The 16,115-nt window shown below is 40.8% G+C and overlaps 2 protein-coding genes across 3 annotated transcripts; both read right to left on the bottom strand.

The window, feature by feature from the left end:
• Positions 1 to 332: 332 nt before the first annotated feature.
• hdac1 (histone deacetylase 1) lies at positions 333 to 9,635 on the bottom strand. The gene is made up of 14 exons (XM_064347561.1): positions 9,476 to 9,635; positions 7,056 to 7,168; positions 6,614 to 6,731; positions 6,103 to 6,177; positions 5,796 to 5,934; positions 5,365 to 5,506; positions 5,071 to 5,163; positions 4,751 to 4,859; positions 4,313 to 4,453; positions 3,699 to 3,807; positions 3,120 to 3,250; positions 2,783 to 2,929; positions 2,585 to 2,633; positions 333 to 2,291 (listed from the first exon to the last, which is right to left on the bottom strand). The coding sequence occupies exons 1-14, from the start codon at positions 9,525 to 9,527 to the stop codon at positions 2,264 to 2,266; spliced, it is 1,446 nt and encodes a 481-aa protein (XP_064203631.1). The 5' UTR covers positions 9,528 to 9,635; the 3' UTR covers positions 333 to 2,263.
• Positions 9,636 to 12,743: 3,108 nt separating this feature from the next.
• On the bottom strand, positions 12,744 to 15,880 carry marcksl1b (MARCKS-like 1b). Of its 2 annotated transcripts, XM_064347560.1 has the most exons (3): positions 15,553 to 15,880; positions 13,601 to 14,164; positions 12,744 to 13,566 (listed from the first exon to the last, which is right to left on the bottom strand). In XM_064347560.1, the coding sequence occupies exons 1-2, from the start codon at positions 15,646 to 15,648 to the stop codon at positions 13,640 to 13,642; spliced, it is 621 nt and encodes a 206-aa protein (XP_064203630.1). In that variant the 5' UTR covers positions 15,649 to 15,880; the 3' UTR covers positions 12,744 to 13,566; positions 13,601 to 13,639. The 2 variants fall into 2 exon arrangements, with proteins under 2 accessions (XP_064203630.1, XP_064203629.1); XM_064347559.1 differs by having other exon boundaries at positions 12,744 to 14,164.
• Between the last annotated feature and the right edge of the window lie 235 nt (positions 15,881 to 16,115).

The raw sequence follows: 16,115 nt of genomic DNA, 5'->3' as shown, positions 1-16,115 counted from the left end.
TGTAACAATGAAACCTGTACAAATGGTTATTTCCCTGACTTGACTACAGATCAAGTTTGAGGATTCTTCCATATTGCATTTGTCTTTCATAATAGCAGATAAATGAAGGAAAGGACACTGTTTAGAGAAAAGCAGTTTGCTCAATTTTAAATTCCTAAGATCCACCTCAAGGTAAACCCTGTGATTTGTGAATGTAAAAAAAAAATAGACTTGGATCAGCAATTCAGGCCCCTGAAAATGGGTGGTTCTGTCCAGCTTCTCTAGCAGCTGATAACATCTGCATATTTTGTGTGAAAGGTTGTCCAAAAAATATTAATATACCTATGAAACGCTTGTTTTTCAGCATAACGACATACTTTATTTAAAATACAGAACCAAATGAGTAGAAATACGTTTCCCAAAAAAGAATGTCCCTCTAACACCAAACTGCTCTTGCCAATTAAACCAAACAAACAAAAGAAAATGGTGCACAGTGCAGACACAAATATGCAGCTAAATATTTTATAACTCTAACCTTTCATACGCACTTCTGTGCTGCAATCTGTCGCTCCTTTACTGGGAATAAAGACTAAATAATGAAAAACAATGCTGAAGCCGGTATAAAATCTCAAGTATCACAAAATAAATCCAGATTTTTGACAAGATCACTTACGCAGTCCACAGTTAACCTAAAAATATAAACGTAGCCTAGTTCCTTAATAAAGAAAACCAAAAGGTAAAAAAACAGGAAAAACCTAAATGTCTCATTGAAAAACCCTCAAAACATTTTCACTCACCAGATAAGAACCTAAAACCCCTGCACATGTTCAATGAGTAATGACTCGGACAGGGGTGCACAACTCCTGTCATGGAGGGCTGGTGTGTGTGCTGATTTTTGTTCCATCCAATTACCTTAATTTTAGTTGATTAAATTTTGTTTTCTGACAACTCTATAAACCACACAGGTTCAATCCTGTACGTGAGCACGCCAAAACTTTTAGGGTACATTTTGCAGTCTGTGGCTGTAGCTGCTGCTTATACAAATTTCAGACTTAAGATATAATTGAGCTCATAAAATCATTAAGAGAAGTAGGCACAAAATCCTGAAATGGATCAGCCCTTGTTGTGCACCCCTGGACTAGGGTCACCCGATAGGAATTCAGTATCTGAGCTATACAGAGATGCTTCCAAAAGATGCTTCTTCAGGATTAAAAACAGTCAACTCTAAGGTTAAAAAAAAAACCTGGCAGCCCCCTTCAGATTGTATGTGTGGAACATTTATACAATTTTAGAAAACTTCACATTTGTTTAAATCAAGCGATGTATAATATAGCCTGCCAAAAAAAAAATGACAAGCTGTACAGGCACATTATAAGTAGCTATCCAATGGTTTATGAAGCACCTCAGTGGCCATAAAGCTGATGCAAACTGAAGCGTGTCCAGTCTTATCCATGCAGTCCACTGGTGGCCCCTTTGTGCTCACGCATGCTGGCTGTGCTGATTTACAGTTCCTCTCACAGTACCTTGCAACTCATACAGGGTCCATTTACAGTGTAGCCAATTTTATGTAGGGAATGTAAAGGGGGTCCAAACAATGCTAAACCAGGAGGGACTAGACGGCAAAGGACAAACACTAACACACACACACGTATATAACCATGTGTGTTATTCTGTAAACCACTGGACCCTCAGACTGCATACAGTAATACCTAAAAGGCTGTGCCATCCTTATGTCCTTACATTCCCATTTTCAATAAAACCAATCACAATCCTTTGAGAGATTTCTCAATAAGGAGACATTTTGACGTCTAAGATAGTACGAAAGCAGAGTAAAAAAGTAATGGATGAAATGAGAAAGTGCCGACATTTACTGACAACAAACAAAAAACTCATGATTTTAGTGACTTGCTGGTAAATCAAACACTAAAGAAAGAAAGATCGACAGGTGACCGTTTGCTCACTTCGCACTGACAAAGCTGACTGGTCCTGTAAGCCTGGAGTACACAAAAATGCCTGTGATATTTACACGATTTATACAGAGGGAAAGCAGCAGATGTAAATATTTCACACCAACTGGCATTTGGGAGAAGAAAAAAAATATCATACTTGCAATTCAATAACATTTCCTTGAAATCCTGCCAGAACGCAAACAGTACAATGTTTTTTAGAAAATAATTTACAGTTCTTCGTTTTGGCTAATGTTCTAGGTCGGGGATTGGGGTGGGGAGGTATTCATACTACTGTAAAATCATGCAGATCTGTATAAGTGGGGGCTTGCAGCTTCTCAGGTGCTTTTCAACTCTTCTTTTGCCCTGTTTCACAAGAAATAATTCAGTTAATACAATTCTTCCTGCCAACTGTAACATTTACTATTTCCTGAAACTAGCCAAGAGATGTTCCACAGTGAAAACTGGGCTTCAATCAAGTATAAGGCACTCCCATGGGAGGAATAAATAAGTTAGTGTAGAATAGCAATGACAAACTAGACATTTCAGAAAACCATTCTCACTATTTTTTAACCCCGACTCCCTGTGCCAAAAAAACATCCCTATTGGGTCAACTTTTTTTTAAAGGGGGGGGGGGGGTAAACCATTCAAAATCTTACCCCTTTGTGTCCATTTTCTCCTCAACCATTTTCTCTTCTTCTTTTACATCTTTGAAAAAGAAAATTGAGCACAACAATTATTTACTCAGCAAACATAGATCAGCATAAGCAACAATAAGCTACAACCCGACTAGATTTTGTGTCTGTGAAACCAGCAATAATGGTGCATTTCATTCAGTCCCTAGTTCAATGGCACACCTTTCTTCTCCTCTCCATCCTTCTCTTCCTCCGTTTTCACTCGCTTGGCCTTCTTGTAGTTGGCTGTGTTCCTGCGCCCGCCCTGGCCTTCGTCCTCAGAATCTGAGAACTCCTCTTCGCAGGCTATCCTCTTGTCATGGGCACGGACTGTGGAGTGCAGACGGGCACGCACGCACACACACATCATAAGGGTTAAATTTACAGCAATACTAATAATAGCCAAAGTGCTGACTTTTCACCAGTGCAAAAATGAGAATGACAGTTTCTAAATGAGATTATGGGGTAAAGGAGACCGTTACACATCCGGAGGGGAGAAAGAGCTGTGGCAGGGCCTTACTGGAGATGCGCTTGTCGGGGTCTTCCTCCTCCTCGTCTCCGCTGTCGTCCTGCACTGCGTCCTCGGGGATGGCCTGCATCTGGACGCCCGGGGCGTGGGGCAGCATGCGCAGGTTCTCAAACAGACGCTGCCTGGGGGCCGGGAGGAGTGGATCAGGGATAGGCTGGGTTTGTGCAATGCCTAGTGGTTTCACTTTCAGAAACCGGGACTGAATTTTGTTTCAAAATGTTTCTATGAGTCCAAATACTTTATATTCCAAATGCAAAAAATACCTGGCATTATGTTTGCAAAACTAGAAGTTTAAATATTGTTTTCATCTGGGAGCAACATACTTAAGCTGAAGTGCTTTAGTCCATACCCAGTTGGATAAATGGCTAGCGTGTACACATGTAAGCTGTTGAAGTCACCTCTAGATAAGGAAATTCTGTAATTTCTATACATGAATAAAAAAAGATTTGCTGTGTAAATGAAACTTGCTCAGTCCAACTATGGATAAGCAGTTGCACATAACTGCATTCTGCAGTAAACTACAGAAGGGAAAAGTCACTCGGGGGTGAAGCTGTGGCCTCTGATACTCACTTGATCTTCTCCAGGTAGTCGTTTGTATTCTGGTTGGTCATGTTGGAAGGGCTGATGTGCAGTTTGAAGTCAGGCCCAAAGTACTCAAAGTAATCGTTGTATGGGAGCTCTGAGCAATGACAAAAAGGACATTCTAGATTATATCCATCATCTTGAATATTAGACAGTGTTTAATCTGACTCGTAAATGATGTTAGGAAAAGTTATCTGATAAGGTAATACAATCCAAAATTAATAGGGGCTGGAGGCATTATATCCAAATACTAAGGTATGTGACTTTCCACTTTGCCAAACATATTAGCCAGCGCTAAATTTTCATTCAGTTTGTTAAGTCACTGAAATGAATAAAATACAATGTATGGATGGAAACTGTATATGTAATATTTGCCTACATTCCTTACAGAAAGGCTTGTCCCTGAAAACCCAGTTTTGCTCAGGCACATTCAATTCACCATTAAGGAAATGGAATATACTGTCAATACACTTTAACTGAATACATTATGAACATTTTGCAAAGTTTCCTAATATCTGGTCTGATATATAATGTGTTGCCAGTTTCACTTTAATCTCACTTAGAGACTAACTCCAGTGCCCAACCCCAGTCCCTCGCCGTACCGTTGGGAATGGAGCTGTCCAGGGCTACGGCCGTCTCAAAGGTCCAACAGCGGGCCACGTTACGGATGGTGTACCCTCCCCCACCCAACATCAGCAGTGGCAGGTTGAAGCTCTTCATGTATTCCACACACTTGGCATGGCCTAACACGCACAAACAGAGATACTTTAAAATGGCATCTGCACATTCACTAGGGTACTGGTAAAACAGCAGGCCTGAGGTCAAGATGTATCTGTAGGATTGTGGCTTTTCAATCCATCAAAGACATTTTTGGGCTAAAAACAAAAACTTCAAATAAGTTGACTAGTACTTCAAATCACCATTAACAGCATCTTTTCCAATGGTTTTAAATAGGAAAAATTTCTGTGTTAATCCTTTCAATTAAAATAACAAAAAACAAAAAATACAGTCCAAATATGCACAAATTCAGGCAGAAATACCTTTAATAGTGAGGTTAAAACAGCCAAGTCGATCCCCAGACAGAGAGTCTGCTCCACACTGTAGCACTACTGCACTGGGCTGGTACATCTCCATCACTTTGGCCATAATCTAACAGTAAGACATGCACACAGTGTTGCTCAGTCAAAAACAGAGTGACTTTTCCGCTAATGCCAATGTCTCTTGCTTGAAAATGTTCAATGAAATTAAAACTGGAGGATTTCAGCACAAGTAACACAAAAAGACCCAAAATGATTTGGGAGATTTCAGCAATAATAGAGTTTAACAATATACATGCTTTATAACGGGCTTAAAAACTTACAGGTTTGAAAATGGCTTCATAAGACTCGTCGTCTATTCCATCCCTGAGTGGGTAGTTTACAGCGTAGTACTTGCCCTTCCCCGCTCCAATGTCCTTACAGAGAAACACACAAGTTAGTTCAAATAAGAGCCAAAATGGGACAGAACCAACCTGACTTTAGACACAGTACCTCACTTCACATCTGAACAGAAGTCACAATGTCCTCTTAACGTCAATTCGGGAGTCTAAAAAAGGCCATGGGGTCTTAAAGTGTATTCTAGTTCTTCCAGTCCCACGGTGATGACATCAACTTACTCTGAGGTCTCCGGTGCCAGGGAAGTACTCCCCGTACTTGTGGAAGGACACGGTCATGACACGGTCTGTGGTGTAGAAAGCCTCCTCCACTCCATCCCCATGGTGGATGTCGATGTCAATGTACAGCACTCTTTGGTGGTATCTGAGGGAGAAAGAGAGACGTGGGTTTTGCATGCAAACCCCACTCCCATTGACTAAGGATACCACTGCCACAAGATGATTTCAATTTCACACTGAAATCATGCCTGTTCAATGATTGCTTATCATTCAGTGGCTATAAAGGCACCCATAACATGTTCACTTATTCAAAGTTTATACTATACAGGTAAAATTTCAAGAAAATGGCTACCATCTCCCAACACAGAAATCCAGCAACCAACAAATCATGGGCATCGAACCCTTATCACCGAACCCAACTAATGGGAGCTTACTTAAGCAGCTCCAGGATGGCCAAGACGATGTCATTGACATAGCAGAACCCCGACGCCTCAGACTTCTTGGCGTGATGAAGCCCTCCGGCCCAGTTAATGGCAATGTCCGTCTGCTGTTTGTTCAGCTTCACGGCTCCAGCTGGAGGTGGGAGAGACAGCAGTGTGAGATAAGGCTACTGAGGGACACAGCCTCCTAGGATGCATGTCCAGCCACAGAAATATGAAGTCATATCTACTGCATGGAATCAAACCCTGACCCTGTTTTTTTGTTAAACACGTAGGACTCCCCACAGTAAGCCAGACTCACCTACAGACCCTCCTGTGGAAAGCTGACAGAACTCAAATAAGCCGTCAAACACCGGGCAGTCCTCTCCCACGTTAACTGTGGAGCAATCACACAAAACCCGGACAGTTAAATCAGATGACTTCAAAGGTAATACAACCTATTAATACAATTATAGGTTATACAACCTATGAACATATTTGGAACACGCTGCAAGCAATTACCTTGATCAAACCTCTTTTCACAGCATACAATTAATCAAGTCTCCAGGGAAAAGGGTATAGTTCTGATCCAAGTAACAAATTCACTTGTATTCACTTGGACAATTTGCCCAAAATGTATTCTTCACAGTAGTAGAATAACACTTAAAAAGCAAATGGTGGGTTAGATTTTGGGTAGTGCTGTAAATGTGTTCCTTCCTACCATGATTCTTTGCTGAATGAAAAAAAGAACACTTCTATGACTCAGCACAGTTCCTAGTGAGTTTGTTTATCCTTTAGCACTAAGGCGGGTTTCCACTACAGGCTGTACTCACATCTCTGCATCTGCTTGCTGTACTCAGACATATTGTCGGGGCGAATGGACCGCAGGAACTTGATGTAGTCGTCGCTGTGATATTTGGTCATCTCTTCTGCATTGGCTTTGTGGGGCCGCTTTAGGATGGAGGGAGACATATTCAGTGACCAAAGAGGAGGACCTCATCCTTTCCAATCATCCAATAAATAAAACACACTGGCTCACAGAAAGAACCCACAGCTATTCTCTAGTTGTAAAACTTCCAACTCAAGCATTTTCTAAGTCAGATTTTCCTCAATGAGCCAGATATGCCCAACAATTGTTATTTATAAATAAGCACAGAGGTTACAATAAAATGTTACACAATTTCAAGAAAAACTATATCTCGCTGTCCTTTGATGAGTCAACACATTATAATTACACCTGGAGGGTACTCATAGACGTCGAGTTACCACACTTACGTAAATTTCCATCTTCCTATATAACCCATAGTTGAGCAGGAGGTTGTGTGTCATGCGGATTCTGTGTGGCTTCATAGGGTGGCCCTGGCCATAGTAATAATTTCCAACATCGCCTGCAGACAAAAATGACAGATTAATTTATACAAATAAAGCATCAAACAGGTGCAGAGTCCATTATTTCAGGTTTCTGGGAATGGCATCAGGACAACCAATTCACTGTTGTCCTCCACCACTAGAAATCACATTGTGGGTTAAAACACTTTCGAAATGGGCTATGATCTATGCCACCCAAGAACACTAATATGCAAACCTTCACTTTCAAACTATAAAACAGAAATAAATAGAGCCAATTAGAAATCCTACGTTGGTACAAAGTTTGGAAAAAACGGTTCCAGGAAAGTTTATAATCAAATGCATAAGATACACTGCCCTGAACATGCCATGCTTCGGGAAACACTCAAGCTAATTAACGGTAGCCAATCTGCACATACAACCTATGACACAGAAGTAAGACACACTACATGGCAAAGAGTATATGGACACCCATTCTAATTAGTGGGTTTAGCTACTTCAGCCACACCCACTGCTAACAGGTGCATAACATCAAGCATACAGCCATGCAATCTTCATAGACACACATTAGCAGTAGAATAGGTTGTACTGAAGAACTCAGTGACTTTCAACGTGGCACTGTCATAGGATGCCACCTTCCCAACAAGTCAGTTTGTCACGTTTCTGCCCTGCTATAGCTTCCCCAAGCAACTGTAAGTGCTGTCATTGTGAAGTATAAATGTCTAGGAGCAACAACAGCCCAGCCTCAAAGTGGTAGGCCACACAAGCTTACAGAATGGGACCACCGAGTTCTGAAGCGCGTGCACGTAAAAATCACTGTCCTCAGAACTCACTACCAAGTTCCAGACTGCCTCCGGAAGCAGTGTCAGCAAAAGCCTGTTAGTCGGAAATTACGTGAAATGGGTTTCCATGACCAAGCAACCGCACACAAGCCTAAAATTGCCATGCACAATGCAAACCATCGCCTGGAATGATGTAAAGCACACCACCATTGGACTCTGGAGCAGTGGAAATGCGTTCTCTGGAGTGATGAATCACGCTTCACTATCTGGCAGTCTGACAAATTAATCTTGCGAGTTTTGCGAATGCCACCTGCCCGAATGCATAGTGCCCGACTGTGAAGTTTGGTGGAGGAGGAATAACACTCTGGGCTGTTTTTCTTGGTTTGGGCTAGGCCTGTTAGTTCCAGTGAAGGGAAATCTTAATACCACAGCATACCATGGTATTCTAGAAAATTGTGTGCTTCCAACCTTGAGGCAACAGTTTGGGGAAAGCCCTTTCCTGTTTCAGAATCACAATGCCCCTGTGCACAAAGTGAGGTCCACACCAAACCTGGCGACTGCACAGAGAACTGGGCTGGCCTTTGCAGAGCCCTGACTTCAACCCCACCGAACAACACTTGGATGAATTGGAATGGCGACTGCAAGCCAGGCCTTATGGCCTAACAACAATCCCCAACCCCCCTAATGCTCTTGTGACCGAATGGAAGCGAATCCCTGTAGCCAAGTTCCAAAATCAACTGGAAAGCCTTCCTGGAAGAGTGGAGGCTATTATAGCAGCAAAGGGGGTAACTTCACAATAATGCCCATGGATTTGGTATGAGACGTGTGATGTTTGGGTGTCCACATACTTTTGGCCATGCAGTATATCAGACAGGGTCATCTGTTATACACAGACACTAGATACCACTTTCGGCTAGAGCAAGAATAGTCAATGATGGCGTTTGTATATAGCTATCTGGTCTAGTCAACTAGTCTAGTTCTCATTATAAACACAAGGCTTAGTTGCCTTGGCTAGTTTTGAATCGATTAGCTCGATAGCTAGCACTAGCGAATCGATTCAAACTAGCCGGTGAACATTAATTAGCAATGTAAGAACTAGCCAGTACCAAATCAGTGTTACTTTATTGCTAAGTTAGTTAAGCAACATGCAGCTTGTAACATTTATGTAACAATGCTAGCTGGCTGAGTTAGTTAGCAAAAATCAGCAAGTTAGCTAATGTTAGCTGTACATCATGCTGTACATGCGCGAGTACTTGCCAATAGGTATGATAGCTTCATACCGATCGCGCGGGACTTTGGAAAACCAAATGGCGTATGCAATATGATAACATTATCAAACAACTAAACTTCATTTGCTCGTAAACGGTATCCCATCCACTCAATTAACCTTAGGGACCCAAACACCGCCGTGTTAGCTAGCTGACTAGCTGCCCACTCAAACCCGGCGACTGGTATCGAAACCAGTGTCGTAACCAAAAGCTGTAAATCATTGTTTTCACGCATTGGTTGCTGGCAAATATTGCATATGTTGTCGTAAAATAAAAGTTAAAATAATATTGCGCTTACCATCATAATAATAACAAACTTTCTTCTTTGTTCCTTGAGTGGTAAGCGCCATTTTACGTCCAAATACAGTCCCAAACCACTGGAGTCTCTACGCAATGACTCTAACCACGATCAGAGACATAGATTGACATTGTTTCTACCAATCATCGCGTAAATTTCACCTTTGGGGGGGCGTTGAACTGTATGTTGGGACCAATCACCTACAGGTAATGTATTAACTTCGTTCCACTCTCTTTGCTTGCAGAATCCTAACGCCGACCGGCGATTCACGTTTCCTATGTCGAGACGGTCAAGAGGGGTAATATTTTACGCGCAATGAAATAAAATGAAGACAGGCCTTGTAGGCCATCTACACTCTTAGCGTGTAAAACGGAACTATATGGGTTGTCTCACTTCGCACGCAGACTAATGTAGCTCTATTTAATATTTTTGCACGAACTGATCGGCCTCCGCTTTGCCAAGTGGTTCTGTAATATAGTCTAGCATCCAGTAACAATGTACCTCTTGGTTTAATAGAAATCGGTATTGTGAACAGCCGCATTGTTACAGCGTTTTTGTTCAACCTCATATAACATGGATTACAGGCTGACAAAATCAGCATACAATTGTCCAGCATACAATATTTAGCTTGTTATTTTTGAAAGCCAACATTGGGTTATTTTAACTCAGCTGAACCCTGCAAACGTTCGTTCACTCTAAATAAATAAATTGTATGGGGATGCATGCACACTGTTTTCTGAGGTATTCTTGTAAATGATAAAATGTAACAACTCAAAAGGCTGCCGATTATTATACAGAGGAACGAATGGGTCAACTGATGGCACGTTATTTTCAGTTATTGTTATATTAATTGCAGCAAAAAACAAGGGGAGACCTTGTTTTTCTCTCATAACAGAAAGTTTTGTTAGAATACCTAATTGGACGACTGCTGTTTATTATCTCACCCTTTGATTAGGGTTCAGGATGACCAACGAACCTTCCTGGAAACACTGTTATAAGATTATTACATTACATTACATTACATTACAGGCATTTGGCAGACGCTCTTATCCAGAGCGACGTACAACAAAGTGTATAACCATAAGCATTATTATAAGTAATAAGTAATTATTACAGGGATCACCCAATATGGATGCAATTACTCTCACATTAAAGCTGGCACTCTGCACTTTAACCATATTTTTTTCATATTCATACTTAATATTCATTGTTTTATTTCAAATCTAATGCGCTGGAGTATGGAGTCAAAACAACAAAAATTGTGTCACTGTCCCAAAACATTTTTTTTATCAAACTGTATGTAGAATGATCTATTGATAATAAATCTCTGTTGCAAAGAATTAATTTGATATGTACATCCAGAAGAAGTACCTGAATGGGGCTGAATTGCATTTTTGTCCTCATAAGGTGAATTCCTACCTGGTTGGTTTAGATACTACCTGTGGTGCATATATTTTGCAAAGAGTAATTCAACTATTCCACTCAGGGAAGAGCTTTTTGTTCAAGTCAGAGTTTATTTTTGGACTTGTTTTGTTAAAAAAAAATCACACGATAGTTGTGGTCATCTTTTTTTTATTTCTGATCAGAGGTTGTGGACGCATCCTTCAATCATGACCTCACACTGGGTTCAAACCACAGTGCAGATCATGAAGAAGACTTCAGTTTCAGTACCTTTGCAAGACACTGGGTGGTACTCAAGGCTTTCCCTGAATTTCAGACCTTGAAGCAAAAGCTGTTTAGCAAACATCTCCACATTATTCCTCAAACTATCAATGTCTTGAGAAGCTTCCATTTTTTGAGTTATTGCACTTGAAATTAATGAATATATATTCCAAATATATGCCTGTGTGTATGCATATGCAGTCTACTAACTGTGCAGGTACTACTTTTCTGGAGCTTGTGAAAATACGTGTTTTGTGCCATCAGGATATCTGGGACAGCATCAGCCTCTACAAGAGGTCTGTGATGATAGTTTCACACTCCTCATTCAGGTAGTAATGACTCACCATCTGTGCGTTACTATACTTTTCATCACTGCATTTCCAATGGTTTGAGTCACTGGTGCTGCTACACATACTGAAATACCTTCCATTTTAACATACTTTATCTACAAAGAATAAACATCAAGATTAAATATTTATTTCCCATAAGCAAGAAAATCACCAGTATTATTTGAAGATGAAAGAAACCCACATAGGTAGTTGTACCCTGGTGGAAATGGAGCTGGATTTATAACCAGAAAATTGTGGCTTTAAATCCCAGCTGAGGCTGGACTATTGTGCCATTGGGCAAGGTGTTCAACCAGAAGATGAATAATTAAGCAACATTATAAATTTAAAGCTAAGTCAGTCAGAAAATAGACAATAGGTGTTACACGTTGTCACAAAATCACCAGAGAATTGGGCAAGGCTTCCCATGTTTGATTTGTGCTTCACATCTTAAGTCATCCAGGTCAGTTCCAATTATGGCATTAGGTGAGCGCATCCCTTCTCTGCTGAAGCTGAACTGGGCTTAACAGAGTCAACCCTGGGGACCCAGTCCACAGATTGATTGCTACCTGGTGTGCTTTTACGTTTCCCTCCTCGGTGATCTCTTAAACCATGGTGATGTCAGAGCTCCAGTTCCTCTAGTTAAATTATCATGCTTACCCTGCAGGATGCATAATCTACTGTGCAGGTTGGGCCAAATAGAAGCAAAAATGCTCTAAAATGAATCTAATCTTTTTCTTATAATTCACACAATAAGCAGTAAATATACATGTCTAGAGACTATACCTCCTGTTTCATGAGATATGACTTAAAAGTCATGTTTAGGAGGTCACGATGTGGTTTGCTTCACATCTCATTGAACACACTTTGATGTAGTATAGGCTTAAAATGTCTTTCTGCTATAATGCAAATTATTTTAAACTAAAATAGAAATGTGTATGCTAGCACTTTTCATCCAACCTGCAACTTTCATTAAGAAAGGTCTCAGACTATGACTTTAAGACAACCACATTCAGTAAGGTAAATGTGCCACAGAGAAGTACCAAATGCTAAGAATGTTTGTTGCAAGGTCTGAAGTGTAAGATCATCATTTTTAAAATTAGTTTTAATAGTAATGAAATACCTCCCATTATATAAAAATAAATGGTGCAGAACCAGCATTCTTTTGGACTTGGAAATGCACAGAAGTGGGTCTTCATGTCCTCCTTCCATTTTGAGTGAAGCCACAACCCCCAATCCCCTGACAATGTGACAAATGATTTAGACCTCACACAAACAGCTGTAGGGATCCAACATTTATTTACCCCCATTAACTTTACAATAAAACCATTGACATTTTTAAATGTTAGCAAAAAAGAGAACAAAATTGTCAAGAACTTATTTACAGACAAAAATGCAGAGTAAAGGCTTACGTTTTACACATGACAACTCCGCCTCCTTTAAAACAGTGAACACAGTAGACTGAAAGCTCAAATGTGTTTTTTAGCCAAAAAGAAAATTTAAGTACATTGTAAACAAGCAAAAAGACAATGCTTTTTGAATCTTTAAAAATGCTTATTTTCTCTATACAGCACAAAATAATTGAAATTGGGGTAAAATATAGGAATGTAGAACTCTATAAGTTGGTCATATTTGTTTTAAATTCCTTCTAACAGTCATTTAACATGGAGAAATCCATTCTGCTCCATGTAGTTTTCATTTTTCAGATCCTGGAAGATGATAAAAATAAAATGTTATAGGGGTGCCACGCTATTAAAAAAAGATGTAGCGTTTTTGCCAAGTATTGGAAAAAATGGGACATCTGATTCCATCCATCAACGAACAATCCACTCCTACAATTCCATCAACCCCTGTACACATTAACAAAAATTCTTTATGGGAACAGATTTATTAATTGTTTTGCCAGAAACGTGATAGTTCTATCTGTAACAAGCATACCAGGGCAGTGAACTGTTGGTCAAATTGACATAGTGATCTTTCAAATTATGTAGGGTCTTTCGTATTATCTAGGATCTTTTTAACGAACGTGGCACAAGGAGTCTTTCACGCACATACATATATACACACACATATATACACATGTATTTTTACATGTATATATATGTGTGTATATATACACACATATATAAATATATATTTTTTTCCTTGAAAAACAGTTCAGAGTTCAAGATAGCAATCACTCCTGTGCGGAAGGTGCGGCAGGTGTTGAGCTGGTGTCCTCTGCAGGTTTTGCAGGCTCAGCGGCTGCGGCCTCTTCTGCCTTGGCCGTTGCGGTGGCCTGTGCCTCCTCTGCCTTGGCGGGGGTCTCCTCAGCCTTGGGAGGTTCTTCTCCCTTGGTTTCCTCCGCAGGCGCAGCCTCCTCCACCTTCTCTGCCGCGGGCTCAGCCGCAGCACCATTGGCCTCCTGCTTCTCCTCAGCCACCTCCTCCTTGACCTCTCCGCTGCTCTTCTTTGACTTTTTCAGCGAGATCCCCTTGAACTTAAAGGAGTTCTTCAGAGAGAACTTCTTCTTCTTCTTCTTGGGTGCCTCCTTGGCGGCCTCGCCCTCGGGCTTGGCGGCCTCGCCCTCGGTGACAGGTGCTGGCTCAATGGCATCCCCAGCAGCCGGCTCCTTCGTTGCCTCTGCAGAGCCATTGCTAGCTGCTGCGTCCCCATCAGGTTTAGCAGACACATCCCCATTTGTCTTGACATGACCGTTCTCCTATAGCGAGAGTGGGAGGGAAGGGAGCAGAAAAATAATCAGTACCGCCTGCTTTGTGAACAACACAGAATTACATGAAAAACATGCCTATACTTATATTCAGAAAATAACATTTTGTTTTTGAGAGAAATTAGAGAAAACTGTCACGAACACAATATTAGAATAAATTGCTCCTAATATCGAATTTATTCTGCGGTTTAATAATATGTTTTGGCAGGCTTACTAAGCGCATATCGAAACGCTGGCAGGCGACGCCTTGCAGTTTCATATAGAACCGTAAGGGGTCTGTCAAGTTCCAGAGATCTAGCGCGAACCACATCGGCGGCAGCATATTCAGACAAAAGAGCGAAAATAGCGTTGCTCCACCGAGTCATAGCAATCTTTAATGCTCGCCAGCCAGCCACGCTTATTTTTAATTCACCATGAATGAAAGTCATCGAGTTTCTACACAGAGTGGCCAGTGTATAAAATAATTTCATGAAATGTAGTCTATTCTGGCATGACCACATGCAGTTTTAGGGGGGCAGTCAGATTATTAACGTTAGCAATCCAGCAAACGCTAGCCATCTTAAATACATTCTGCAGGTGGGACCTTCGGCATAGCTAAAATGATTGTTCATCAACTGATAGGCAGTAAAATTGCGACAACCTTAAGAAATGCATAAATGGAGATAAACTCTAAATGGCTTTGGACGAATTATTTCTAGCTAAAATTCGCAGTGGGAAAGGGGTGGTAGCCGGCTAACGTTAGCTGATCCCGATGTTCATTTTTTCACTGAAGACGTTACAGGTAGATAGCAAGTTCCTCTGCTTTCCTGGTTCGTGTAACGTGTCATATATCGATAATATAACTTTTGCATACATTTAGATAATATTTTGTGTACGTTACTGTATTAATGAATTCCCTATATTTTAAACACTAAGTAGTTGGGTATTAAGTTGCAACTTGTGACAAAGTCGTATAAAATTAGTTATGTTACATCGAATACGACTCTTTTTAAGCAATACGAGCAAGATAGTTCGGGTAACTAGCTAATTATACCTGATGCTCAAGTTAACGCTACGACCCCTCATCTGATTTCCCCTAAGCCATTCAGCCACCATACATATCATTCACTAACGATACTATAACGTTTAGTCAAATAAATAACAAAAAACGGTACTGTTACCATCTTTTGCCTCAGAACCTTGACCTTTCACACAACACACAATTAATTATAATTTCAGCTAATTTCCATGGCAACGTTTTTCAGCCCTAACTAGCTCATCAGCATGTTGTGGGTAAGATAATAACACTAACGTTGCATAGGTAAGCTCGGTTATCAAAAACTGTCAGTAACGTTGGCGTTATTTCTGGATGTGCAATGCAAACGCGTGTGGGTGCCTACCTGGCCATTGGTTTTAACTGCAGCCGGATCAGCAACGGCGGCTTTTCCATCCACAGCCACTCCAGCCACTCCTCCCTTAGACACTTGGGATCCCATTTTATTTTATTGTGCCTGTAGATAACAAAACAAAAAATCTCAAAAGCTAATTTCTATTAAATCCAGCCCGTGGAGGGTTATGTGCATCCAAATGTGGAATCAGAAAAAGCCTTGGTTTTTATTTTTCTTTAAACCTTGAGTCGAAAATTGTAGTTTGTCCAAGCTTGCGATCCTAAAGTCCCCGCGCTCACACCACGGACACTAGACGCTCTATACAATTATATTTTCTACAACAGTGCTTGAAAAATAACCCTAGACTCCACCCATGGACGTCATAACAAAGCAATACCCAATCGAAAACGGCGGGCTGGGACACCATCGACTACTGAAGGCTTCTCTTTGCTTTGAGTAGTGCTAGTAATAGCTAAATGGCTAACGGAGATAGCCTGGTAACTTTGGTGCTTGAAGTTGTTGTAGGGATCTTTCGGACAAAAATCAACGAATTCAAGACGAAGCACGATAGATTT

Source organism: Anguilla rostrata, chromosome 8, assembly GCF_018555375.3.
Source record: "Anguilla rostrata isolate EN2019 chromosome 8, ASM1855537v3, whole genome shotgun sequence".
Taxonomy (NCBI): Eukaryota; Metazoa; Chordata; class Actinopteri; order Anguilliformes; family Anguillidae; genus Anguilla; species Anguilla rostrata.
The sequence above is the reverse complement of the archived record's forward strand: the minus strand, read 5'-3'. Positions and strand labels throughout refer to the sequence as shown.

What these genes read in the sequence shown, in the direction of transcription:
- hdac1 (XM_064347561.1), bottom strand. Translation starts at nt 9,527, where the DNA reads ATGGCGCTTACCACTCAAGGAACAAAGAAGAAAGTTTGTTATTATTAT. An exon ending in AGTTTGTTATTATTATGATG is followed by an intron (nt 7,169 to 9,475) that starts GTAAGCGCAATA and finishes TTTTGTCTGCAG; the next exon opens with GCGATGTTGGAAATTATTAC. An exon ending in CCCCGACAAGCGCATCTCCA is followed by an intron (nt 2,930 to 3,119) that starts GTAAGGCCCTGC and finishes TGCACTCCACAG; the next exon opens with TCCGTGCCCATGACAAGAGG.
- marcksl1b (XM_064347559.1), bottom strand. Translation starts at nt 15,648, where the DNA reads ATGGGATCCCAAGTGTCTAAGGGAGGAGTGGCTGGAGTGGCTGTGGAT. An exon ending in CAGTTAAAACCAATGGCCAG is followed by an intron (nt 14,165 to 15,552) that starts GTAGGCACCCAC and finishes CTCTCGCTATAG; the next exon opens with GAGAACGGTCATGTCAAGAC.